Here is a 27,340-nt window from a genome sequence, read left to right as displayed (position 1 = left end):
CCCTTAGATGGCTTGATGCCAAACCCTACTATGGTATTGCCTCAGGGCTGAGGGCTGTGGCCTAACAGACAGATCTATGGTACAGATACTATTTGTCCTTCACATAACACTCATGTACTGAACTCGTACAGTAGAGCCAGATTCTGGGACTATCAGGATAATGCCGGTCTCTGATTGTAATCTACTATCAAAATGTCTACGCATAACCTCGGTCCCCATTGCTATCCGTGTAAACACAGAACTACCCTCTGATAGCTACTGCTGATTTTTATAAACTGATATACTTTTCAATGAATGCGGGGTAATATTACCTTGATCCTATAGGCAAGTTCAAACGAATTCACTAGCCCTTGAATGCGGGGGTGGCATCCGAAATTGATCGCTATAGGCTCAATACTTGCCTTATCACTAGATTCAGAAGCACCCCGCACAGATCGAGCGATTAATCCTCATCTTCTCATGAGTTCTGCTGAATTGAGCCTAGCAGAGTAAATGGCACTCGAGTACGAAGAGATACTTAAGTCGCAGCTATTTTGTGCCTGATGGGGTGTAATTCGCTGAGTACTAGGTATCTCACGTTATATTTGTTTGAAATACTGACACTGGAAGTGTCAGACCTCATTGGCTATGGATATTGAAGGGAATTCTCTCGGTAAGGCAGAGAAGGTGTTGAATATTGACGATGCTCAGCTTCTTGCAATGGGAAAGAAACCCGAATTACAGCGGGTATACAACACTTGGACTTGTGAGTAGCTTTGTCTATGTTCCAGATAGCATTTTGATTGTTTTTGATCAATATGCTCATTTTTAAAGTATGCGCGTATCAGGTAATGATCTCGGCCAGCTGGTCATGCCTTATTGTCCTGTATTCAACTATCTTCGATGTTGGCGGCCCAGCAAGCTTAATATGGGCAACGTAAGCTCTTGTTCATGACTCTTTAACTCTAACCCAAGCAGCTAATTAATATTCTTAGTGTGGTTGTGTCCATCGGTCAAACATTGCTGATGACTTCGTTGGCCGAATATTGTAGCATTTGGCCCACGGCAGGAGGACAACAGTACTATACACAGGCTCTTGCTACCGGCAAATTAAGACCATTCTTGTCATATCTTGTTGGGTGGGCTATAATGGTCGGAGAAATATCCACTGGGTCTAGTTGCGCACTCAATAGTGCTCAGATTATCGCATCTTTTGTTCAAATTGCTCATCCAAATGTGGAATGGAAGGTACGTGAGAACCCAGAAAGCGATATTTCAGATGATATTTGGTTGATAGTACCTTTCTCCAATTCTAACAACGAGAAAAGTCATGGATGACTTGGTTGCTTTACAGCGGGCTTCTCATTGGTCCAGTCATTACAAATTTAAATCAGAGGTAAGTCGCTATTGAGCTACAGTCTTCTTTCAGGTATATATGGCATCCAAAAAAGGCAATTATTAACGGAATAAGGTGGCTGCCGGGAGTTAACTTGTTTGGTGCAGTTTGGGTAGTCGGGGGTGGAGTCGCCTGGGCAATTGTGTTTATTGCGATGGCACCCAAACATGATGCCGAGTTCATTTTCACAGAATTTTTCAACAATACAGGGTATAGCAAAAATGGTTGGGTATTTGTGATGTCGTTCTATAATTCCATGTATGGAATGGTCGGCACAGATGGATTAATGCATCTTGTGGGTTCCACGACTCAAAGAATCTGTATGCCGGAAGAAGCTCTAATTTCAAGGCAGGTGGAAGAAATGAAAAATCCAGCCAGAAATGCGCCGGTTTGTCTTCTTTCTCAACTGTATGACTCGCTGATAATGCTGATCTCTTGCAGCGGAGCATGATTTATTCCATGATTCTTTGTGGTGTTATGAGTTGGCTAGCAGCTGTCGTGATGATGTGGACGGCAGGTGACTGGAACGCCTACATGACATGTAGGTCATTGATACAATCGATATGCAACTATAACTAACCTTCGCAGCACCTCAGCCGTACATGAGCTGGTGGATTGGAGTTACTGGGTCGCAGTATGGCGGTGGCCTCTTCTGCGCCCTTGTCATGATTGGCATCAACTTTTTCGTCATCGTAGGCACTAACAGTGCTGGGTCAAGAATCGTCTGGAGCATGGCTCGTGACAAGGCATTCCCCTATTCTGAATATCTAGCTCAGGTCAATAGCAGGCTTGGTATTCCACTAAGAGCAATTGGTTTCGTGGTGGTAGTGGACTTGATCCTCGGTATGTCTCAAATCGAGAGGGAAAAGGTATCTGACGACTGAAAATTCCTCATTTAGGTCTTATCGTACTTGGAAGTGACCTCGCTTTTCAATCCATCATTTCTGGTGGTGGTCTGATGTTGCAAGTCAGCTATCTCGTTCCAGTTCTGATCGTACGTCCCCGAAAGAACCTCATTTTCATTTCACAAATTAAATCCAATTCTTTAGGTTCTGGTTCGTGGAAGGAAAATTTTACCTTCACGTGTTCACTTCGACCTCGGAAAATGGGGATACATCATCAATGTTCTCAGTGTATCCTGGTCTTTACTAATATGTGCCGTCTATCTTTGTCCCCTCTACGTCCCAGTTACGATTCCGACAATAGATTATATGAACTGGAGTTGTCTCATCGTGGGTGCCACGATTCTGTTTCCCGGTGCTTACTGGATATTTGGTGCTCGATTTCGATATATCAAGGAGCAAAACTCGGTCATGGATGATAATGTTGTTGTGATTGACGGCATGGCGGTCGGAGGAATGGAGGCCGTCAGGCGCAACGAGGGAGCGCGGAATTTCGATGCCGAGAAGTCCTAGTAGTCATCGGAAAGAAGAACCTTTCACATCATTCGTATGGCCCCATATAGTAGTACTAAGTACAGTATGAATTATTCCTGATAATGAGTATGGCTACCAGATAATGAAGTCCTGATGGGACTGAGCCTTGTGTATAAACTCCAACCAACAGCCTGGTCTACCGTACCCATTTCCTGCATCATGATCATTCCACCATTCTTTTAGAAATTCCAGCATCCTAGGCCTGTCTAATGGACAGATATTTTGAATCAGGGCATGGAAACGAGATTCAATCCACGTCTGTCTATGCTTGTCTCCCGCGCACTCGGTCCCAGCGATGAATAATGGCCAGGGCTGATTTTGAGCAAAGGATAAAGGAGTGGATAAAGACTCTAGTGCTTGGAATAGGCAATCGCAATCACTTTGTATGAAATCTCCCATTTCACAAGTTGGCCCAATGACTTGGTAGCCAAAGATTAGAATCGCGTAAAACCACGCGTCTACCACATGCAGCATATCGTCATATTGATATCCTGAATAGGCCAGCTCACTCTTCGCTAGTATTTTAAGGACCGACTGTCTGATCTCACTTGCCTCAGACTCTAATTCAGTGATACGGAATGCCACTTTCGTACTTTCTGTATCAATATCACCTTTTTTTCGTGTGGTCAGTAGTATAAGTCGATGCATTAATCTGACAAAGCCAATGAATGCATCTCCTCCGTTTCCCAATGGAAGCGTCAATGCCGCATCTTGAACCTCAATATTTAACGTAAGGCGTGGCCAGATAGTGGCACAGTAGAATTCTTGTAAGAGGAAAGTCTCGCATTCGTCGAATTGCATATGTAAAGCTGATGTTAAGCGGTGGCTATAAATGAGAGCCTGTGCCGTTCTCAGGTGTATCTTCCATGCCGAATCTAGGGGAAAATGCATCTCGAGGTGCCAAAGTAGTATCGTTGTTGCCAGAGACTCCCTGAAACCCTGAATTTTCACCTCCGTATCCTCTCGGTCATTATAACGACGAGCTTGAGCTAAATGATCCGTTAAAGATAAGAGGGCCTTTTGCCGATACTCTGTTAACCTATTCAAGAATATCGCTTTTCCCGGGCTGTTGGAGTCGAGTTTGACATGAATATTTGCGGCTGCGGTAGCAAGAACAGCATAAAATACACAAGCAGATTTAGCTGCGAGGGGACAAATGAACCTTCTCCATGGGTTCTGATGATTGTCAACCCAAACGAGCTGCGCCGCGATGAAGGTAGTAAAATGATGAAAAAGCCGGGACCTTGCCAGCTTTCTTTCATTTGGCGGGTAGTTATCGCCAGCTGTAAGGGACATGAACGGGTCAGGTCCATTTCTTATTGCCGCCGACGTAGAAAAGAGACTGGTTCGTAATATCGGCTCGCATTGCAAGATACTGGTAGCAGGATCCTGATAGGTGGTTATAGCAGTTGCTCGTGAAAATTGCTTGCTAGGCTTCGAATACGCTTTGGGCTTCTTAATGGACGGTCCGAAAACGAACTTGATCCTTCTCGAGTAGCCTGGACATTCAAATGATCTGCTAGCACATTTCAGGCATGTAGGTAAGCTTCTATCGCATTTGATGCGACGAGTCCTGCACTTTTGACAGTCTCCAGTTGATCAATGTTAGCATCCTGAAAGAGCGGACACACCGCGGGCGAAGGATGATTTATGAAACAAGAACATATCTGCTCACCCTTACTCGAAGTCGACATATCCCCTCATTCAATATGCACAGTATTAGAACGCTGCCAAAGAATTGTTGAGTTAGATGCGAAGGTCTTCGAGCGGGGAATAAGCATTCATGCGGGGTGAATACGAGCCCTCCTCTGGAGGCGTTGTTTGCGCATTGGTCGACTCTAGCATTTCAGAGAGTATATTGTTTCTTGACTCGTCCTCTGTAATTTAGTATCTCGATTATTATACAAAAAGATAGGGTAGATTATGCCCAGGTATCATTAACCGATTAAGATTATGATGGCAAGTATATAGTAGATATACCTAGTTACTAGAAGCACCATTCACAAACCCGCATGCCTATTCAAGCTTCAAGTTTTCTTTCACTTCTATGATAGGCTAAAAGCCATAGTTTTATTACTAGGAGATAGGCCATACAGTAGACCAGACCAGATTATACCAGCTGTCAATACGCCGGTAATTTAGAACAAGAGAAAATGTTTTGTTAGTTTCGTCATGAGCTCACGCCAAATTGGGGCCATAGTACCACAAAATCTCAGCCCATCATTTGATCCGATAGATTGAGTTCGTATCGGCCCTCTCGATGGGTATTCTAGTGGATTTAGTGCTCGGTCAATCTTTGATCCCCTGTTCAGTCCAGTTTTCCATCCCTGAAACCTCTATCTGATGACTCGGATGATGTGATACCTGGAGTCTCCAGAGTGCTAGCATCATCGTGGGGAATCGATGGAGACAGTCACTCCTACAAAATTGATACAAGAAGCTAAAAAAATGTGGAGTAAATCAGCAAGGACAAAAATTCTGGCACCGTTTTGGAAAACTCGAAGAAATCCACTTTTCACAAGGTTGTGAAGACAACTCGAAGAAATCCACTTGAATTCTCCGAGGCAATGGACTTTAAAATGTATGGTGTGCTCGATACTCAGGAACAGCGAGTAAAAGCCATTAATCATGTTTTATCAGAGACTGCTAGGTAGCTGAATATACAAATGGGTAATGAAATGAATAGATCCATACGATAATCGTCTTTCAAGGCATTTCAAAATTCACTAAATTTTCTAGTGTCACTCGCTATTTGCAATCTACACCGAGACCAAGTCTACCGATATGAGAATTACTAGCAGCCATTTGACTATATATAGTCTCTATGACTCAAGCATTATAAAAATTGCGCTATCGCTTGAAATTGAACCTCCTTCATGTTGCATCTATTTCTCACGATGGCAGGAAATTCAATCTTAAACTCTAACCTTGTTCCTATGACGCGTCCCTGTCGAACCCGAAAAAGTCCGAGGGGAATACCATGCCACCGTCCTTCTTAATCGGCTTTTCGTTAATATATAGAGCTATTTATAGGGTGTTCATGATCATAAAAAGGTCGATGTTGCATTTGCCACCAAAATAAGGTTTGATCAAGATATCATGACTTGGTCCTGACAGAGTGGTTCCATTCGGACCAAGGAACTATGGAAATGAGCCTCCTAAGGAACATTTTACAATTTTCCACGATTTGGATGATGTAGGAAGGCATCAGCTCCATCTAATAGATGTTTATGAGATTGGATTTTTTTTTTTTAATATTAGAATTATATTAAGGAGGTATAGATTGATCTAAAACAGTAATCCGGAACGCCAGTCTTTCGTCTCGGCGATCTTCCACTAGTTCATTACAATCGTCCGTTTGAGCACTCTGATACAACCATTTTGAGGACAGCAGCCAGAAATATGATTGAAATAGAGATCTCAAAAAAGGCCAACAGGAAGGAATAGCAAAAGGGCGGAGATCAAAGAAAACCAAAACACCGTTGGAAGACAAAAGTATTAAGAGCCATTCGCCTAAGCGAGGAGAGCCAGACCGTAGGCAACGGAGCCAAGGGCAGCACCGGCCATGGGGACAGAGACCTTAGCGCCGGGGTTGGAGGGGACGAAGCCGGTGGCGCTGGGAGAGGCAGGGGTGTTGCCGGCGCCAGAGCCGCCAGCACCGCCAGCACCGCCAGCACCGCCAGCGCCAGAGCTGGAGCCAGCACCGCCAACACCGCCAGCGCCAGAGCTGGAGCCAGCACCAGAGCTGGAGCCGGAGCCGGAGCCACCGCCGCCGCCAATGACACCACCAGCGCCGGAGGAGCTAGTGGGCTTAGTGCCGGGGACAGTAGAGGAGCCCTGGCACTTGCCGTTGTGGCAGGGGGCGGTGGAGGTAACAACAACAGTGCTGTTCTTGCCGTGGACAGGGCCGCCAGTCACGATGGGGTGGGTGCCGGTTTGGACGCCGGTGGCGTGGGCAGAGTGGGAAACCTCCTTCTGGTGAACAGGAGGTTCTTGTTGCTTGTGGCCACCAGCCGAGACGCCGGCGGCGAGAGCCAGAAGGGCAACGGGAGCAGAGAAGTGCATTTTGATAAATTGAGATAAAGCGATTGGATCAAGAAGAGATGCGGCTTCTTGTCTGAACGAATGACAAGGCTAGAAAGAGTTAGTATGAGTATACTGAGAGAGACTTTTCCACATAAATCCAAACGTACCTAGTAGGATGGATGCGATGGAAGATCTGAGGGATAGAAACGAAGCAGGACCTCGAGTGAACAGGAGCCCGTTCTTATAGACACTGGCGGCAACCAAATCCGGCCATTTTGCAAAACAGTGCATGATGACATGGAACAGGAGTAAATTGAAAAATTCTGATCATGTTCCTCTCTATGATCGCGTGTACATCTCTGCCCTTGGACCTGGGGGCGATAGTGGGGACAAGCTCAGAGCATGTATTGCGGGTTTCCGCATCCGGGGTGGTGGAAGCTCGATGTTACTCTACAAGGTTATTTGGCATCTCCGGCCGAACAAAGTCCTCTGAGATCCACTGACGAACGGTGGTCCAACCGAAACCCGAAGACATCACCGGTTCGCCGCCAACAACTGTAGATCACGTGATATCGTTTCCCGAATAGGCAAGTCGAGTTCGCAAGCGGAAGGCGACGAAGATCCCCGTGCTTTGTTGACCGTCCTCATCATGGCGCCAATGGAGAATATTTGAGCGATCGACAGTTACCAATCTGAACAATAGCTTCTTTGTTTTCTGCTCTGGACTTGTGATGACCGTTGACCGTTAGTGGCTTGCGCTGTTCTCGGAGAAGCGACAGTGACGCCAGCTCCAGGCGAATGTGGACAGCTTCGAGGGTGTGTAATATGCCTTCAGCGCTTATCGACTACTGAGAATCTTTAGGAGCCTCAATTTATCCAGTACGCAAGAGATATGTGTCTAGGTAGGGTTCAGAAACGGCTCCGCGGTACTTATTTTCCGGAGTAATTGCGCCTCAAACACCCAGAACACGGGCTAGAGGTATAACAAGCAAAAACCCATCTTGCATAGTATTCATTCCAATACATTTCGGGGGACATACATGAGCCTCTTCTGAACTTCGAGGGCCTAACTTGAAGCAAGACCCTAACTCGACTTCGCAGGTCAAGATATCCGTCTCCGTACAATGCAAGTACAGTGTCAGAGACTCCTTGTTGGACAGCGGCCGCACACACATCATACTATTTCCAACATTCCAAAGAGTAGACATTTTTCGAAGTCGTGCTGCATTCGTGAATTTTTCCCACATGGATAGCTTCGATGGCCGGGAAGAAGCATTGCCAAGAAGAGTGACACCTGCAACGTTGCCCGCACACCTCTGAGGAATGTTGAGGCGTCAACCTCCATATCTAGGATCTTCGCTTGCCAGATCAAATGCGTTAAGTTAAGTCAGAGATACGGACGGTAACGTCCAGTACTTCGAAGTGAGAAGGCTCATCGCAATCGACAGGTCTATCGGCACGTCACTGTTCGACTAGACAATGTTTCCATCCCTGGAAGTTCGCAAACATGGCTTGAATTAGACAGATCAGAATGTTCACGACTCCATGCTGATGACCCCAGCCAAGGAGAAAATGCTCAGCATTCCAGAGAAAATCTTAACGTCCCTGTGTCAGCCCCTTGAACTATCGGATGCCTGCCTGGTCAGTCTATCCCCTGGTAGTCATTTATTGTAATTGATGGAAATCTCAATGGAGAAAAGTCATGAAGGTACTCTCGTTATTTCAAATGTTCAGCTGGCGCATCAACTGGCTCTTGTATGAGCTGAAGATGGCAGATGGTGAAGCAGAAGTAGGCAACTATCAAATATAATCATCTCGACATGTATTTGAAAGCACCCAGTCAGCCATTTAAGTTGGCTATCAATGAAAGATAGTAGATCGGCTGTGTGGAAGTAGTGTATTGACCTAAGTTGAGGTTGAATCCCAACTTGGTTGCTTATTGACTGGACTTACCGCCAAAGCCCAGCGGGTCCCTGAGGATCCGCCGATCTCCCTTGTTACGACTTCTTCAATTCTTATTTCTTCGCAAATCAACACTTTGCGTGTCTTGACGCAGTCAGGCAAGCCATGCCAAGAGTCGACACTAGCTTGCTCTCCCCTTCTCATTACGATAATGATGCATCTTCCCTGCGATCGCCATCGGAGCAAGACTCCGATTCCGAAGATGACGAATTCCTCCGCCATCCCCGCAGTACTTTAGAGCTTACTAGTCACGATCGCGCGGTTCTTGACGATGAAGAAGAGTTGGAAAAGCTTTTGACTCGCCGTGGACCTGCACATGGATTGCGAAGGATGTTTAGTCCAAATGGTAACAGTGTGCGGATTGGGAGGAGAGAACGGCGCAAGGCACGCAAGGAAGCCCGTCAATCGCGTCGGGAAAGAGTCAGTGAGGAAGGCGAGCTGATGTATGAGATGGAAGAAGGAATCGGAGATAATGCAGATTCTATTATGAGCGGGTCCTCATGGGATCTGGACGAAAAGGAGGATCATTTATATCAGCCGGTACATCTGCGAAGAACTTCTGTTCTACTCGTCTTTCCAGACCTAGGCTAATCTGTGTCTTTTATTTTCTAGCAACCACGTTTATCCTGGTGGAAAACCCTCCTTGTATCTGCCGTCATCATCGTTCTCTTCTTCATTCTTCTACTCGGCGCATACAAAGCTTCAAGCGGTTTTCGGGCTTCACATCCTCACCGAGGACCACAATCATTACTTTCCAACGGCACTGCATTGTTTGCGCCTACAACTATCCTCATCTCCCTCGATGGATTCAGGGCAGACTTCCTCGATCGTGGCCTGACTCCTTCTCTCAACTCCCTCGTTGCCGCCGGCGTTTCCCCACAATTCATGAACCCCAGCTTCCCCAGCGTCACGTTTCCGAATCACTTCACCTTAGTCACTGGATTATATCCGGAGAGCCATGGAGTGGTGGGTAATACGTTCTGGGATCCAGAATTTGAAGAGGAGTTTTACTACACACACCCAGCTGTGAGTATGCTACCCAAATGGTGGAACGCAGAGCCACTATGGGAGACGGCCGAGAAGCAGGGAGTCAAAACGGGAATTCATATGTGGCCAGGCTCTGAGGCGCATATCGGAAGCGAAGAGCCCAGTTACGTGGACAAATTCAATAGCACTGAATCATTATCACGCAAGGTCAATCGCGTGCTTGAACTGCTAGATCTTCCCGGTGCTGAGGCTTCACATCTCATGCCGGAGCGCCCTCAATTGATTGCAGCCTATGTCCCGGATGTTGACCGGGATGGTCATAAATATGGGCCGAACAGCACTGAAATTCGATCTACAATTTCTCGTGCGGATAAGATGGTAGGCGGTATTATGACCGGCCTGGAAAGCCGCAATCTTACAAGCGTGGTTAATATCGTTGTCGTCTCGGATCATGGAATGGCCACTACATCTAACGAGCGGCTCGTTCAATTGGAGGATCTCGTTGATCTAGAACTTGTGGAGCACATTGATGGGTGGCCATCTCGCGGTTTACGCCCCAAGAGATCCGAGGACCTCCCAATACTACAGAAGCAGTTGGAGGACGCGGCACCGAAGTTTGCACATGCTGTAGAAATTTACACACGCGAAACCATGCCAGAACGATATCATTTCTCCAACAATGACCGCATCGCACCTTTGTGGGTGATACCAAGAGCCGGATGGGCGATCGTCGAACGGCCGGAGTTTGACGCGAAGAAAGCTTTGGAGGAAGGCCGGGCATATACACCCAGGGGCATTCACGGTTACGATCACCAGCATCCATTAATGCGAGCCATTTTCATCGCTCGGGGTCCCGCCTTCCCACATAAACCCAACAGTCGCGTTGAGCCATTCCGTAAGTTACTCTGTTTTTCCCTGATTGCTTTGAGGCGCACAAACTGACTTGATTCTTAGAAAACATTGAGGTGTACAACATCCTATGTGACTCTCTGGGTGTTGATCCTGTTCCAAATAATGGCACCCTTCGCCTGCCACTGAAGCCAGTCGGTCTTCATTCCGACGAAGATACACCCCCTGTTGAAACGCCCGCTGATCCACCAGAATCCGCGGAGACGACGGCCAAAGTCAGACCAAGCACAACCACGACTGGACCACCTGAGCCGACAAGCGCGGCTGCTGATGCACCGCCAAAAACAAACTCCGAGAGCGACGATGAAAAAGGACCAACCTGGTGGGGCACTTTATGGCATAAGGTTAGCGATAAGGTTGATGAGTTCAAGGATTGGACAGGACAATTGTTTAATGCTGAGCATGAGAACCACCCGGAGGAGCAGGACTCATGAGGATTTGATTCTGTGACGGGACTTTTCGCATTGTGATTCTAGTTTTGGCCTGTTGAGGCTGTTATTTCTGAAAGATACCCATGTTCCATAATACTCGATACAATAATAATATATACTCTCCCACATTGACACTGGCACATTTCGAAAATTTGACTTCTTGAAAAGTATGAGTACTAGTACTCATAAAAGTATATTAGATCTTTACCAATGATGAAAATTCCATCGAGGCTGTACCCATTCAGTGGGTAATCTCAATCTAAGGGATGCTGGTGTCCGGATTAGCTGTAAGAATTGGAGTGGCATTTCCGGATTTGGCTATTGTAAAACTGAGCAGGGCTATATTGCACAAAATGGAGAAATGTTACATCAACCAACACCAAGTGGTCGAGCAGTAACTCGACTAACCCATCTTCCTTGGTCTAGTGGTCATGATTTCCGCTTGTCATTAACACCGATAAGCGCGGGAGACCGGGGTTCGATTCCCCGAGGGAGAGTTCTTTTTTGCACTTCATTTTGATATCTTCCCATCTGCACTATATTTTTCATCACCTTGTCATTCATTTCTTTAATCTCTTTTTCTTCAGATAATCTGTTACTTTCGTAACAATCTATTCCTCCATTATTTTCAATAATCATCCTCAATGTTGGGCTGACCGTGCAGCCAAGTACAGGGACCGTGAATTACCCTGTTTCAAGTCTTGACACCCTCTAGCAATCACAAATGAAAGACTCGGAATGGATGAGATGATTCAGATCATCTCTTTGGTTTGCGGGCATCCGAGTCTTCTCCACAGCAGCTATAATCCCGATTAGTAACATTCATTCCGAAATGGGAACATTCCGTTACCATCAACCCCCTTCATAGATTGTACTATGTTTACTGACTACCGGTACAATGGTCTTTTGAGATATTGTATTAGCCCTGTGAGAGGTCATCCAGCTCTCTCGTGGGAGATTCGTTGATAATTTCTTGCATTGACTACTCATGCAGTTCTTTCCATGCCTGTTCTCTTCAACATTCGTTCCCAATGCCTTACATCTCATCTTTCTTCTCAAATGCTCTAATCAAACCTTTTTAGAATCCATCGTAAAGTAATGATATCAAGAAGTTCTACAGAGAGCATGAGAATTGCGTTAAACCTACACCATATCGTGAAAATAGATTCCTCAGTCTCGAAAGCCAAGAAAGACGCGTATACAAAGGACCTTCTTGGTGGGAAACAATTGGAAGTTCCCTGCCTAGCCTAAAGACAGGAAATCATCCAGGACCTTTTTGACAATGCATCCCAATAACTAGTAAAAGCGAATGAATCACCGAGTCCATAGCCATTGATTGGTTGTCGATAAAATCAAACAGCGAAAATTCTGCGATAATACATCTCGTCCATGAGATAGATTCTAAGGTTTAGGGCTGTGCTAAGTCGCGCCACAGCCTTAAATCAGATCCACTTTAATGTTTGGAAGAACGCCTTTTTGATAGGACCAAGTACCGTCATTACCCAGGCAGGCCTTTTTAGTTTCTATTCTTGAAATTATCCAAGCGAAGTTTCATGAGCAGATTCTCTCACATCCCTCATGCTCCGAGTCACCGGTCAGAGAGCTGTGACATTGAAAAGAAAAACGTCGTTGCTGTATCCCAAATTGGAGAATAAGCTTCAAACGTGTCAAGAGGAAGATCAAGGTAAAGGAACTAACCCTTCTCGCAAGCGAAGCTTATTATCGCTGGCCCAGAACCTTATGCCTGGATAAGCTTGTCCTTTGTCGATCGCTATGGTCCACATGGCCTCGTACATAATAATTTCCATGGGTGGCTTGCGCCAACAAACCATGTCTTGAATAAATCGAAATCGTCAGCCTGTGGGCACGGCATAAGGGCTCTCTTTACCAGGGGACCACATCCGAGAAAGGGTTAAAAGACTATAAATACACTGTCGTCTTGCTGCACTGTCAGAGATTCAATTGGCGTATCATTCAACAGATCTTGCAACTATGCGTACCTCGCTAATTTCTCTCTTTACCTTTCTTACCGCAATTGACACTGTGACAGGTAAACAGACCATTCTTGCTCTCCTTTTTTCCCCAGAGATGGCTAACCTTGATATCAGCTCATCCCGAGCGTCATGATCACAGCAATGTAGCGCACAGTTCCCATGCGTTCTATCGGCGCAACGATAAGTGTGCTGGTAAGATCGAACAGCGCCGTGATGCTGCATTGAAGAGCCGCCGGAGTAAAGTTGGAAAACGTGATACCAGCATCTCTTGGCTGGGCAATTACAAGTACAGCGAGCTGCAGAACAAGACCTGTCTTTTAGCACCCGATACTATCTTTGGCCCCTATGAGGTTGATGGAGAGCTTCATCGCCACGATGTTCGTGAGGGCCAGGAAAGTGTCAATCTGTACCTTGATCTCGGCCTGATTGACGCTGAGACTTGTGAGCCTCTGCCGGATGCTTGGCTTACTATTTGGATATGTCGCTTCTGCATCTGCCTGTTTCCATATTTGTCAAATGATAGGCACTAACAGAGTTGAATGCAGGCTTGCAATGCCACTGGCTCGTACTCTGGGTACACTGGAATTAACCCGGACACTGTATCGGTCCTTGACGGCTGGACCACAAGAGAAGATGGTATCACCGACGACAAGACTTTCCTTCGCGGTGTTTCGAAATCAAATGAGGCGGGAATTTCTGAGTTCCTTACTACTTTCCCCGGTTATTATGAAAACCGAACTATTCACATCCATGTTACCGTGCAGTCTAATGTGGCTGGCGACGACACTGGATACTCCAATACCGCTACCCAGCATGTCAGTCAGCTTTCTTCCCCGAGGACTTGATCAATTCAGTCTACAAGCTTGCTCCTTACCACGCGCATCTGTCTACTTTGAACAGGATCTTGAACTCCGAGGATTCCGTGTATAAGGTCGCTAATGCCGACGGATACTCTGCTATCATCTCTACAGAGCTTCTTGGCGAGACTTTGGCCGATGGACTGATTGGATATATCACGATTGGAGTCAACAAAAGTGTTTCGGCTATTTCTACCACGGGCACCCAAGTCAATGTTCAGGGTTATCTTCCCACTGTCTCTTTGTCCAGTGGTGCCCCGGCTGCTGCAAACACAAATGACCTTGCCCCAGGCTACCGTGCAAACGGCATGAGAAAGGTTTAAACCCGATTTCTCTCATTGGTGAGTGGTAGCTCCATCCGATTGAAGAAGGAGGGGGGAGGGGCAGGGCATTGGAAAACCACCTGGGACCCGCTTGAAGTCTACGTGCTTCGGCAATACCTTTGTGCTAAAGGAGTGGCCCGATTCAGAGAGCAGAATTTTCCTTTATAGTGTCAGTAACATATTTTCACGTCAAATACTAGTATATGACAGAACTGAGAGCATCTGGGATCATTGCATTAGCTTAAAATAAATACCTACTTCCAGTTGTGGTAGATAATTCACTGGAAATAATCAGTAATCAAGATTTGTCTTTAAAGCTTCAACATTTCTCAGCCTTCAGGGGTCAAGCATTCTCTAGATGACGGGTACCTTTATTATGATAAGTTAGTGCAGTGTATTTGGTTATCGTTTCTGATAACAGTAAATATCACGACCTTTTCTTCCACAGAAGTTAGTAGAAGATGCATTAAAAATAAGAAAATTTTTGGATATCTAAGAGTCGTGATATTCTCGAAAACGGCTTATAAGACTAGGTAGCATACAAAACTAGTAATCGCAGTCAGGAAAGCCTTGTGAGACATATAGTGCTAATATAAGTTGCGCGTTAAATTTGCCCGGGTGCTCGCACAGCAGATGATGTGATGTCGGATGCCTGGTACAAGAACCTTCTCATGCAAGTAGATGGAACCTTGCTACCTGGGTGCTTACTGAATCGAAACATATTTTTTCTTACTTTGAACGGTAGTTCAAGAAAGTTCAAGCCCATTCGTTATGCTCATGGCATAAGGGTTTATTTTCATATAAGCATCCAAACGGCGCCAAGTGTTAATTCGATGCGGCTCCAATCTGTCAAGGCTACCATCTCCTGGATCTGACTACTGCCTAATTATGACTACATATAACATGACCTTCTTAAACCCCAACCTGATCATCAGACAAAAATAACGATAACTTACACTTTCCAGATTGACTCATTAGGTCTAAGCGGGGGATGTTCGCTGAGGCTCAAAAAGCTGTGCTCGACTAAAACTTAGGGTTTGATTGGTGCTTGTGCTCCACACCAATATTGACCAGCACAGTGAGGCGTGCGCAGCTGTGACACCTGCGCATGAGATATGCATCATCCACCCTAGAATCCCGATTCGCCAACTCATAAGCTGAGCTAAGTTCGCATGAGCTGGGCGTTGTCTTCTCAACCTACGAACTTCATCATCAGGCAGAACATTCACAGTCTGGCCAACGCCACATCATACGTGCTGCATTGACAGGATGTCAATACAGATGAAGATCATACCCTGGCAAGCACTTCTCCGCTATAACGAGGCGGTTGCCCCGTCATGCAGTTGTAGCTGACGCCAGAACATAAAATGCAACTTATCACCCACCAGCTTCCATATATGAGACAGGTTGTTCTTTGTCCATAATCGCTCAAGACTACCATGGCTGAGAATATTTCAATGTCTTCAAGTTCTGCAACGACCTCATTTTCGCAAACCGACACCGCAATATTAGACACCTTGATCCCGGGTTACTCGTTATTTTCTCGTTTCGTTGTGTCTCGTTTTGACATTGACGTCGCCAGTTACCTGCAGTATGTCATCCTGTTGGCCACTTTCGGTGCTTCGTTTCAATACCTCATTTGGTATGCGATGAATGTACTTGAAAGGTATTTCGTGTCAACCGCCGAAATCCGCCTCGATGATGAAATCTTCAATTACTTCATGTATTGGATGTCGCGACAGCCACACATGTCAAAAACAAATCGGTTTGTCGCCGGAGTCAAGACAAATGGGTATTGGTCAGATGATGACTCTGATGATGAAGATGATGAGAAGGGCATGGATGAGCTAGATGAGCCAGGCTCCGGAGAGAACGAACCAACATTTGATGAGTATTGGGCTAAACTCATGGGTCGCGACAAATACAGAACATTACGATATACTCCGGCAGAGGGTCGTCATTTCTTCTGGTTTCATGGTAGACCCTTGATGCTGGAAAGACAACAGCAGCACCAGAGTACACGATATGTACTGAACAATGAAACGCTCTTTATATCCTGTCTTGGTCGCAACCCTACCATTATCAAGGAGCTGCTGAATGAGGCACAACAGTCATATGTGGAGCGAGATGGCAATCGAACGGTCATCTATCGTGGGCAGCGGCTATATGCTAGTCGTCCGTTTGCTTGGTATCGATGCATGGCCCGTTCCCCACGGCCTCTGTCAACGGTCGTTCTAGACCAGACACAGAAGGATGGGTTCATTTCTGATATCAAGGAATACCTTCACCCACGTACGCGACGTTGGTATTCTAACCGAGGAATTCCGTATCGCCGCGGATACCTCTTGCATGGCCCTCCCGGCACAGGCAAGACTAGTCTCTGCTTCGCCGCGGCTGGTCTTCTTGGCTTGAAGCTTTTCCTCCTCAATCTCGATTCAAAAGCTCTCGACGAGGATAACCTATCATCGCTTTTTTCTGATCTCCCTCGTCGCTGTATTGTACTTCTTGAGGATGTCGACACAGCCGGAGTCACCCACAGCCGAGGAACCGATCCAAATGATAAAGACAAAGAGGATGATAATACGGAACAAATTAAAGGACCAGGTGGCGATCCCAAGACACAAGAAAATGAGAAGGAGAAAGAGAATAAAGAAGAATCAAAGCCCAATGGTATCACCTTGTCCGCATTACTCAACGTCATTGACGGAGTCGCCGCCAGCGAAGGTCGCATCCTTGTTATGACAACTAATCATCCAGAAAAGCTTGATGCAGCTCTCCTCCGACCTGGGCGCGTTGATATGAGTATTGCATTCGGACACACTACACAAGCAGATATAAAAGAGCTATTCACATCCATTTACACAACGATGGAAGGAGACCTTCCACGTGTCGCAGCTTCTCGGCGTCTCACCAATGGTACACACAAGTCTGCAACAAACGGAAGTATCTATCATGCATACACAAATGGCAAAATCGAGAATAAGCATAAGCTTCAGCAGGAATATGAGAAAGACCGGGAGACGAAAATTCGTCTTCAGGAGCTTCGTGCCAGGATTTCCAGGCTTGCCCTTGAATTTGCATCGATTGTCCCGGATGATGAATTTACAGCTGCGGAGATCCAAGGGTATCTTCTAAATCATAAAGATGCACCCGAGGCTGCTATTCGTGGGGCAGAGGTCTGGGTCCAAGGAATAAGAGAGAAGAAACGTGCTCAAAGCAATCTCTTAGCATAGCGATGGGAAGAAACGCATTTGCTCTTAATTGCTTATGATCGTCATTAATTGGGCATACATGTGGTTGGAGACTGATATTGTTAAGTCCGCTCACAATGCATTAAATTTGAATAAACTCTTCACTCGAATATTCAGGCTATAATAAATTCTGATATTGGCCCCAGTAGTGGCCGGGCCAGAGTCAAAAAGTCAAGTCTATATTTGTCATGCTGACTTTCGCCATGGACATACTAGCTAGTTGTTTAGTCTTCCAAGCACTTTCTCTTTGCCAAATCAACAATCGAAGAAGTAGCATGGAATTAAACAAAACTCATGTATCCAATCCAAGCAAAGCAAACAGACCGATGAAGCAGTTAGCTGAACTAAAACGAAACAAAGGTTTAAATTGAGAGAATAAAATAAAATTGAAACGGGGGTATCGAAACAAAGTATAGAATCAACAACAGATATCGCCCAAGTTCTTTGGAGAAAAAATGAAGATCAAGTCACTACTAGACAATTGAAGCCTTCGATCCATCCAGAGATATTTCGGCATTATACATGCAGCGCTGTTCCATGCTAGAATCACACCAGCCATGGAAAAGCATGCGACCACCATCACCATCCGGATGAACAGTCGCGCCACCAGGAGCAATCAAGCTGGGGTTATCACCAGACTTCAGAATCTGCTGATTGTTTTTGGTGTATGGACCTGTGATGCTCGATGCAGTTGCATATCGAGTATCATAGGACCTCTCGTTGAAGCAATGGGTGGAGTAAAAAAGGTAATAAGTTCCTGACGACGAGACGAGGCTGGGAGCTTCAACAAGAGGGCCATCACCATCTGCAGTGTTACGATCCAGGATCTGAACTGGATCGCCAACTGGAGTCACGGCGTCTTTGCCAAGTTTCTGCAGCATGAGGGGAGTTGGGACAAGTGGGTCAACGCCATTGTTGCAGTCACCCCCATGACCGATATTGTTTCCGTTAACCTTGTAGGTAACATAATAAGTACCGTCTTTGTCTTGGAATCCGGCGGGATCAATAGCGCCGCCTTTATCGAGGTCACAGACTAGGGGCTCGTCATTAGGGATATAAGGTCCCTTTGGGTCATCGGAAACTGCGGTGCCGACACAATGATGATCATTCTTATTTGGTCCAACTTTTTTAGAGTTGGCACAGTAGTACATGATATATTTGCCATCCTCCTATATTGAGATTAATATGCATGAATTTTGATTATAGGGATCTTAAATTTACCCTTCGGATCACATCTGGTGCGAAATGCATGGCATCTTCTTCCCATGCTGCAACCTTTGGCAGGCCCTCGATATCCAAAAGCGCCCAAGAAGTGAAATCGTCGGACTCTGCAACTTGGACACGTTTTCCATTACCCTCAGTACCAAAGGCATACCATTTGCCTCCAGGGACATTGATGAAGCTGGGGTCGGGGAAATCGTTATCTAGGGCTAATTTGGAACCACTCCTCTTCAGAACGGGAGAGCCCAGAACCCCTGGAAGCAAAAGCAAGATAAATGCCACAAATGTGGCCGGTGAAACAGAATTGAAGAACATTTTTGTATCTTTTTTTATCAATAGGTGGGTAGCTTGAAGTCTGAAACACAAACTGCTAGATGCTTTTTTTTGTAACCAGAGGCTGTGAAGAGGGAGTCTTATATCTTCAAAGAAATCTCACCAGGCAGGCTACCACGGCAACTCTAATATTATTGATTCTACCCCCGCAGCATCCTACGAAAGACATTTCTACCACGAGGGACTAAAGATGTGGATACTATTGCTGCACAGCTGACACGACAGATCTATCAGGCGCATGGGGCTGCATGTGGATACAGTAAGGCTAAATTCTGCGATTGAAGCAGCTTTGAAGCCAAAGTAATCCATTTTCACAAACTCTATCGATAAAGACCTACAGTAGTTATCATGGCCAGGTAGTGGGGCATGAAGAAACTAGGGATATCAAGAGCAAGGCGGAGCCTCCAGATGCGCATGCATCAGGAAAAGCAAGCACAAGATGCATGGAAAGAAGTTCTGTGTGGTTCACCTTAATGAAGATATTTAGTTCTTCTTTCTGTCTATCATATTAGCGTGCGGCTGATATTTGGGTGCTCCATGTTCAGTTTATTGCTGTAGTTTTTTATTCGGTATGGAGTGCACATAAAGTTGGTAATCGGGACCTACAAGGCTATTTGTTGATCAAGAACCACTTTTAATATCGGGAAGCAAGCCCTACATTCAGCACTGAGATATCATCCAATAAATTAGATACTATAGCCCCACGGATTACTGTATTTCTCGCTCGCAAATATTTCCGATACTACATATGTCATGACCCGAGGGTGTGATTTTGATTCGAGGTCGATCTTTAGTGAACAGCACTAAACTCACCACCTCCATGATATCAAGTCCTGCAATCTCGCAATGCCTGTAAGAGTGATTGTACAAAATCTCTGTTGTTTAATCAACCAAAGCTTCACCGTTCGACCGATTGGTTTTCCAAAAGGGATAAAATGCGCGGCCAAGTCTCTGCGCTGACTCCAAAGCCATATGAAAGTCATGTTTCTCACGCTGTGGGTCATCCATGCGGTTCCAAGTGTACATACACACATGTAGCAACCTACAGATACACCCCTGTGACTCCATGTGACTACAGTGTCCAGCAATAGGACAGTCTCCCCAGGATTCGTGACATCATAGCATCATGAACATCGAACCATCTTCACCGACTGGTCGGCACTGACCTCCATTAGGCCTTCAAGTGCATAAAAGCAGTGCGGAGTTCAAAGAAAGCCGGACAAAAAACTTTCTTTGACTCAAGGCATTTCTCCAATCGGCGACTTTGAAGCTGAGAATGACCTGAACAAGGTGTTCATTGATTACCAAGTATGGCATCCAAAGTGTCGATCAGAACTTGCTGTGCGGAGGATCGTCCAGAGTCACGAGCTATTTTGCCGTCCAGGGCACATTTTGAGATCCAGTATTCGAGTCAGAAATGCCTATTGAAGTACGCCCACTAGCGGGATTTGAACTGCCTTGGTGATTTTAAGGTCTGTATGGTAGATAGATAATCGGCTTTCGGTCGGATGGATGGAGAATGGGATAACACACCGCAAGTTTGTGCCCCTTTTCTGTACTGGATACACATAAACCCACAAAAAGAAATAATATGTACAAGATCCAATACTTTGTGGGGTAAAACTCTTGCTTTTTTATGTGCGAACCACGGTTGATCTACTCCGTAGTCCGTAAAAAATAAGCCATCAGAAGATTGGTGCAACCCTCGATCTTCTTCTAGTCCCTGTTATATCAACTCATACCCGACAGTCGAATAACCTTGTCGCTATATAACTACTACATACAGTAAATACCTAAAATGACAAATGGCGGAGAATACACTCTATCCAATTGTCGAGCACTCCTCCCGTATTGGATCGCATGATAGGTACGATGACGCCATGGGAAATCGGATTTATTAGCATAACGTGCCGTGTCTATCCTGTGTGTTCTTAGTCGTGCAGTGGCTAGCATGAATTGATGGAACGTGTCTTGAAAGGGCATCGGTGTGCATAGAAACATCAAAGGAAAAGGGGAGTGATCCATGTCACAAACAAGAATGTCTTTCCACCTGTTCCTCAGGATAGTTAGGGCAAGGGATGATCAGCGAATCGCCCTTGCATTCAAATTTGTTATCGGCCTTGTCGTCTCCATCTTTTGTATTTGCATCTTCGAATGGCTGACCTCTGTCAATTCATTCATGGATGCATCTACAAGACAATGAATTATTGATCATGTATCTTAGCAGGCTGTTTCGTTCTTTGAACGGTAGCCTTGAAAATCGAACGAATTTGATCTTATATTCAAGCTGGCCTTCCTATCGGTTCTTATTATGGTCCTACCACCGTGGGCCTCATTCAGGGATTGGCGTAGATAGTTGTATGCCTGAGTAAAAGATGTTGTCCAGAAGGACGAAGTACTAAATGCTCATTGGTTCCAGAAGAGTTGAAACGTAGATAATGACTTTCACAGGCTCTCTCGGTTCAGGGTCCCGGAGCCCTCCTACAATAGATGCATTCACGAGTAGGCATTTAGCTTTTGTACTCGGCAAAGACCATGCAATTTCAGATTCCCATACCATCCACACAAGATTTTTAATACCTCCTCCAGCAGTAACTGTGCGCTCATATGCAAGCTGAAGCCTATCAAAAGAAGCCCATTCAGTACCGGCACCTTCATGTATATGGCCGAAAATATGCAGTCTTGGTTAAACCCTCCATAATGACTTCAATAGATGGATACAGCCGAACTTAAGCAAGTCAAGATGCGCACTTGGTGGGCCCATGCATAACGAGTATGCCGATGGCTTCCGGTGCCGAGTCGATCCATACATCTCTATATCTAGGGTACTGAAAAGCCCGCAGTATAAGGACTTCCATATACATTTAAGCGACGGCCATTGACCATACGATTTCTATCTGTTCATTCTCGAGTAGATAAGATAGTCCCAGTCAAGTTGCGCTCTTTCATATGTTGTTTGGTTGGGGGTATTGGGGTAATTGGTATCGAGTAATAGATTGTGATTCCCAGCGATGACTATTCTCGTATGATGAGGTTGAAAGTGTAACCAATCTAGTGCTTATTGGAGTCCCTTGAACGACCCAGATTGCGTGAGATCACCAACATGAATTAGTATATCCCCATCAGGAACGTGCAATTTCTGAGGTTTGATATTCGATGAGCTCATACAATGTTGTTATGTTTTATGTAATCGAGCTGGGGTGCTGCTTCTTCTATAAATCCAGTTGTTTCCCATTTTGGGGCACACTTCCAAGTGTTTGTTTACATTTCTCTTCTTAACCTCCAGTACAACTCATTCTATGCGCTCAAATTTTTCACTGGGATCTACAGAATATTCCCGAGAAAGAAAAATTGCTTGATCGGCCACTGAAAACAGATTATGTCAACCCTGGCAGTGTTGTTTCAGCATAGACTGTACTTCGTTTGTCAAAACTCAGAACATGCAAAGACATTTGTCTCCATTTATTCGTCACCAGTTGAGGGTTGAGACAGAAATTGCCAATCTCGGAAAGCAGCAGATTTTACTTCGGTCAATCTTTTACTGGAAAGATTTGTGAACATAGTCTCTGGTCACGGTCATCTCAATCCAAATATGCAGATTGTCCAACTCAACGAATATCAGCTCCGAAACAATTCGGATTCCAAAATTAATATAGTTTGGCTGATATAGCTTGGCTGCTGGAATAATACAGCATACCTTGTAACCAGGATTTGTGGTAGTCTTTGACTTCATCAAGACTATGGTTTTGGTTTGGACAGATTTTGAAAAGATATAGACCAGTTATGTATCTGATTTCGGAGTGTTAATCTGATTTGAGAACAAATATATCGGCAAATCTTCAATTACTGCCGAATCCTCTACCATCATAGTCGTTGTGACTAAAATACAGGAAACATGGAGTAGTTTGCTCTTTTGTTTGTATTTGTAATAGCACTAAGTTACAGAAGTTTTGTACAGGTATAAAACTGCTGTTATAAGCGATGCTCCGGGTACCTACCCGGAGCACCACATACGGGTATGTGGACAAAATTTCAGGAGAGACAAAGAAGACAAGCCGGAACAATGATGTACGAGTTGTTGATCACTTCAAATCTCTGCTCTCTATCCTCCTCCTCTCTGACATTCGATTATCTATACATATAGATATATCCACACCAAATCTCTATTCCATAAAAAAGAATTCATTATTCAATTATTGTAACTAAATACCGTGTTTCCGCGTATTTATGTATATGGGACTTTGAAAGTGAGAATCAATAACAATAAAGAAAAGTAATAATGTTGGGACAGCTGTGAGGACTATCATCCCGGTGTATCTCAAAAATTAGGTAACAAAGTAATCAAATAGTAGAAAGACAACATCACATCCCTCATCCCATTTTTCGGTATAATCCAAATGAACAATTTCACCAGCACTTCAAGTTTGCTGCGCCACACGGCTCCAATTCGATCTTGATACCATGCATGAACAACCCAGTCAACAGCTTAGCTCTGGTTACCACATTGAGGGCAGAATCGGCTAGAAACAGCAGTACCGCACTGGCCGCAGTACTTAAAGGCAGTTGCGGTGGCGTTGGCCTCCTTTGGAGGAGGAGTGCCGGCGACAGAAGGATTCGCCATCTCGGGGTGAATAGGGCCCGGAGAAGAAGGGGAACGAGGGTATTGGTTCGGCGCATAGACGGGCTGAGGGGCAGCATAGGGCTGCTGGAATGACTGTTGTTGCTGAACAGGAGGGTGGTTGACATAGGTAACGGTAGTATGGCTGTTGCGGCTGCGCTTCACGCAGAAGATAATAAGGAGGATCCAAGCAGTGAGTTTGAGGACACCACCGATGACGAACATGGCGATGGAACCGTAGAACAGGCCCATGTCAGTCTGGACGCAAGAGTAGCTTGAGTAGTAGGAATAGTAGGAGGAGGAGCTGTATGAACAGTCATCGTAGCTGTTTGAGACCCATGTTCCCATCAGAGCACCGCCGATGATGAAGCAGATGACGGCGCCGATGAAGAAGCCAATAGGCCACCACTTGTTGAGGCGCGAGGCCTTAGGGGCTCCTGGCATGGAAGACATTTTTGAGGATTAGATTTCCTCGATTGGTGGGTTTTCTGAAGGAAAGGAAGGGAAAGAAAAGAGGGACTAAAGTACAGTAGTGCGAGTTCAACGGTTCTTAAAAGCCCTGGCGCAGGGACTCGCTCAGCCCCATCAAAACAAGATGATGGATACGAAGAAAAGTAAAATTAAGCTGCAAACTAAAATGATCTGGGCCTATCAACAGCAGTGCCAAGTAGGGCATGGGGCTCACCAGGTGCAAAATCTCCTTATTTTCGCAGTCCATCTCGTATCCAGAAAGATAGCCGTGTTGATTTTGAACTCCATCTTATATAACAGTCCCAACATTGACTGAGAGATATTGAATACCTAAGAGAACTCTGTTTTGCTTCCAATAGTATGCCATTGCTTGAATGCTTTGTCTGGCTGAACATGAGTCACTGAGAAGAGTCGACAGACATTTGTCGTGATCACCCAGAGATCGCCAATGCCAAGTCAGGCAATACGATCCTTAACCCACACCAACCCACTCAACACGAGATTAGCGGGAAACCCTCTGGGGGCATGCAGCATATTTTCCAAGAATAACAGACTTCAAACCGTGCTTCAAAATCAATGAGCTTAGCCTCAAAGGGTTAGACGAAGGAACGTCGAGAGAGCCGCACTCGTATTCACGCGGCCCCAGCGCCACACTCAGACCCTTAACTGAAGGTGATTTGGTTAGAATATGCAGCAGCTAGATTATACTATGTAAATTCAGACCTTTTATTGTATATTACATCGATTTAAATAGCTTGTTGTTCGTAGTTCGTAGTTCATGGTGAACAGCATTTGAGCTGCGACTAAGAAGATTTACGTTTTTAGATCCAAGCGATGATCGGAATCGAAACTAAGCTTCTTTTGAGACTAGCAAGTGGACCTTTCTAAGATGAGACTTCTTGGCATAGGGTAGAGTAGGAAGGCTTTGCCCCATTCAGGGATTATAACGAGGCTATTCCAGACCATCTCATCGATATTCGTTAAGGTAGCGAGAACTTTAATGGCATTCCTAATGGACACCAGCCAATCAAGTAACGTAGAAGGGAAGCGAAGGATAGAAAAGGTTTCATATATTCATCTCATGTACAGTTTCAGGGAATATCGAATATCGAAGAAAAGAAAAAATCCAGACCAACGCCTTGAACACGCTAAAATGCAATTAATCCCCGTATCATCAACATCCCATTCATACAAAATCAATGCATCAACAACCAAGTCTCAAAAGGAACTCCCCTAGAAACCTTCTTCCCATCCCGATCCACATTATAAAGTAGCGGCTCAAAGTCACAGACAGAAGCATAAGACCTAACAAGTTGGCGCCAATAACAAGACTCAGCCGCAGGGGTAAGATATCGATCGCGAAAAGTGCGCACTGCATTCTGAGCAACTTGTTCCGCGACACGCGGATTATCAATAAGATAATTGATTTTGTGCGACATATCTGAGTAATCAGCCTTGACTTCAATGTAATTTGCGTCCGGACCGGAAGATATTAAGGCAGCATGGTGTACTTCTCGCCAAAGAGGTGGATGAGAAATTACCACAGATCGACAATTCAGTAGATATTTGCCACGACCAGAGAAACTGCGCCCTTCAGTATGTGCAAGGAACATATATCGGCAATGATCTTCAATCGGAAGAAGATTATATCTGATATCATTCTCATCATCCCAGTCAATGATTCGAACACTTGCCCAACTTTTTCCCGTCGAGGCTTTCAGCAATTTACTCCTGATACCAGGGTTCGTAGCCAGGCTACCCCGCCAGACAAGTTGTTTCTTTTTATCCTGAAAGTTGAGGCCCGGGATAACTGACCCGTCTGGCGCAATTTCACCGTCGTCAATTGCCGCGATACGTCGACGTACTTCGTGGTATGGTCCTACTTGGACTTCTGGCCAAGCCCAGTATCCGAAGTCAGGCATCAGCCATACCGAGTCGTCGGTATCACGTTTGGAGTATGACCAGACCGGACCGGGACCTGTGGGGTCATTTGCGAAGTCTTCGGATGTGAAGATAAATTCGATGCTTGGAAGCTCGTGGCGGTTTGGAATTGCTTTTAAGGCGCGATGGAGTGAATTTAGGGTTGCGCGGGCACGGGATGCGGTCACGGGTTGAGGAGCGAATTCAACAATGTACAACTATTCAAGGTAAGTTTGATATTGCCTCTTAGCAGTAAAAGGGACTGTAAGGGCTGATATTGCAGTTACATACCTCGCCACGATCAATGATACATCTAACCATACCATCCTCCACCTCCCGGCCTCGAAGCTCGGTATATGAAATCGGGTCTTCGGATCGCAGTCCAACAGATTTATCAAGTTCACTGAACAATTTCGGGAACGCTATCCGACACTGATCTTCCGAAAGACCATGATCATTTGCATCGCGATCGACCAGAAATTCCCATGTTTTGCTCTGGAATCCTAGGGTATTATTTGGACTCGACGATGAAGACGCAGACGGACAACGGGAGTTCGAATTCGATCCTGGAAGTCCAGACTTTATAATATACTGAGAAGTCAAGTCTCGGGAATTCCGTGTGCTCAGTAGTAGGAATGTAAGTGTGAAGAGTGAGACCAGTGCGCCTGTGGCCAAAAATCGGAATGATGGACGTTGGGCGAACATGTCACTGGAAAGGAATGTTTGCACTATAGAATCAGGAACCGGGAGGAATTTTCCATGCACATGGGCACGATCGTGTTGACGTTTAAAATTTTTGTTTGAAATTCAACCTGCTTGACAGTCTATCATGCCTATCAAGACATTTGAAAGATGTTCGTTCTCTTCAAGTCCAAGTTCGAGGCAGGTTGGATGACGCTGGTCAGCACAACAGATTGTTGCCCCGACAACCATTTAACACCAACTCGCTCCTATCGTCTGAACAGGCAAATCCGACACAGAATGGGCATATTGAATTACGATCACTTCTATCATTAGTTTACGATCAGGGGCAACTTACAAAATCATCCAATATTGTAGTGATTAATAGGTATCGTCTTATGTGTAATACTATCGTGCCGATCAAAACAGCCAACATCTAAGCATGCATCACGATGTATGTAGTGGCACTGAAGAACAATCATGAACACCATCGAATCTATAGTCCCAACGATATCGAACTATGTACATGGGGAAGCGCCACAGGC

General features: G+C 45.4%; 8 protein-coding genes across 8 annotated transcripts; 4 read left to right on the top strand and 4 right to left on the bottom strand.

The window, feature by feature from the left end:
* Window positions 1–627: 627 nt before the first annotated feature.
* Window positions 628–2,790, top strand: N7469_009214 (uncharacterized protein; the record flags this gene model as incomplete). The annotated part of the gene is made up of 9 exons (XM_056648132.1): window positions 628–745; window positions 814–916; window positions 975–1,227; window positions 1,277–1,375; window positions 1,431–1,763; window positions 1,817–1,916; window positions 1,964–2,218; window positions 2,275–2,369; window positions 2,425–2,790. The coding sequence occupies 9 exons, from the start codon at window positions 628–630 to the stop codon at window positions 2,788–2,790; spliced, it is 1,722 nt and encodes a 573-aa protein (XP_056497897.1).
* Window positions 2,791–6,324: 3,534 nt separating this feature from the next.
* On the bottom strand, window positions 6,325–6,876 carry N7469_009213 (uncharacterized protein; the record flags this gene model as incomplete). Its single annotated transcript, XM_056648131.1, has 1 exon — window positions 6,325–6,876. One exon carries the CDS (start codon window positions 6,874–6,876, stop codon window positions 6,325–6,327), a length of 552 nt encoding a protein of 183 aa, XP_056497896.1.
* Window positions 6,877–8,904: 2,028 nt separating this feature from the next.
* On the top strand, window positions 8,905–11,129 carry N7469_009212 (nucleotide pyrophosphatase/phosphodiesterase family protein; the record flags this gene model as incomplete). Its single annotated transcript, XM_056648130.1, has 3 exons — window positions 8,905–9,339; window positions 9,412–10,681; window positions 10,741–11,129. 3 exons carry the CDS (start codon window positions 8,905–8,907, stop codon window positions 11,127–11,129), a joined length of 2,094 nt encoding a protein of 697 aa, XP_056497895.1.
* A 1,989-nt stretch (window positions 11,130–13,118) lies between these two features.
* Window positions 13,119–14,300, top strand: N7469_009211 (uncharacterized protein; the record flags this gene model as incomplete). Its single annotated transcript, XM_056648129.1, has 4 exons — window positions 13,119–13,176; window positions 13,235–13,578; window positions 13,666–13,939; window positions 13,975–14,300. 4 exons carry the CDS (start codon window positions 13,119–13,121, stop codon window positions 14,298–14,300), a joined length of 1,002 nt encoding a protein of 333 aa, XP_056497894.1.
* Window positions 14,301–15,739: 1,439 nt separating this feature from the next.
* On the top strand, window positions 15,740–17,533 carry N7469_009210 (BCS1 and AAA domain-containing protein; the record flags this gene model as incomplete). Its single annotated transcript, XM_056648128.1, has 1 exon — window positions 15,740–17,533. The coding sequence occupies one exon, from the start codon at window positions 15,740–15,742 to the stop codon at window positions 17,531–17,533; it is 1,794 nt and encodes a 597-aa protein (XP_056497893.1).
* A 491-nt stretch (window positions 17,534–18,024) lies between these two features.
* On the bottom strand, window positions 18,025–19,087 carry N7469_009209 (glycoside hydrolase family 43 protein; the record flags this gene model as incomplete). Its single annotated transcript, XM_056648127.1, has 2 exons — window positions 18,025–18,720; window positions 18,773–19,087. The coding sequence occupies 2 exons, from the start codon at window positions 19,085–19,087 to the stop codon at window positions 18,025–18,027; spliced, it is 1,011 nt and encodes a 336-aa protein (XP_056497892.1).
* A 4,504-nt stretch (window positions 19,088–23,591) lies between these two features.
* On the bottom strand, window positions 23,592–24,176 carry N7469_009208 (uncharacterized protein; the record flags this gene model as incomplete). The annotated part of the gene is made up of 1 exon (XM_056648126.1): window positions 23,592–24,176. The coding sequence occupies one exon, from the start codon at window positions 24,174–24,176 to the stop codon at window positions 23,592–23,594; it is 585 nt and encodes a 194-aa protein (XP_056497891.1).
* A 1,214-nt stretch (window positions 24,177–25,390) lies between these two features.
* Window positions 25,391–26,819, bottom strand: N7469_009207 (uncharacterized protein; the record flags this gene model as incomplete). Its single annotated transcript, XM_056648125.1, has 2 exons — window positions 25,391–26,332; window positions 26,406–26,819. 2 exons carry the CDS (start codon window positions 26,817–26,819, stop codon window positions 25,391–25,393), a joined length of 1,356 nt encoding a protein of 451 aa, XP_056497890.1.
* Between the last annotated feature and the right edge of the window lie 521 nt (window positions 26,820–27,340).

Source organism: Penicillium citrinum, assembly GCF_028827155.1.
Source record: "Penicillium citrinum strain IBT 23319 chromosome Unknown utg000008l:1.0-2707905.0:1.0-2709502.0, whole genome shotgun sequence".
In the NCBI taxonomy this organism is placed as follows: Eukaryota; Fungi; Ascomycota; class Eurotiomycetes; order Eurotiales; family Aspergillaceae; genus Penicillium; species Penicillium citrinum.
The sequence above is the reverse complement of the archived record's forward strand: the minus strand, read 5'-3'. Positions and strand labels throughout refer to the sequence as shown.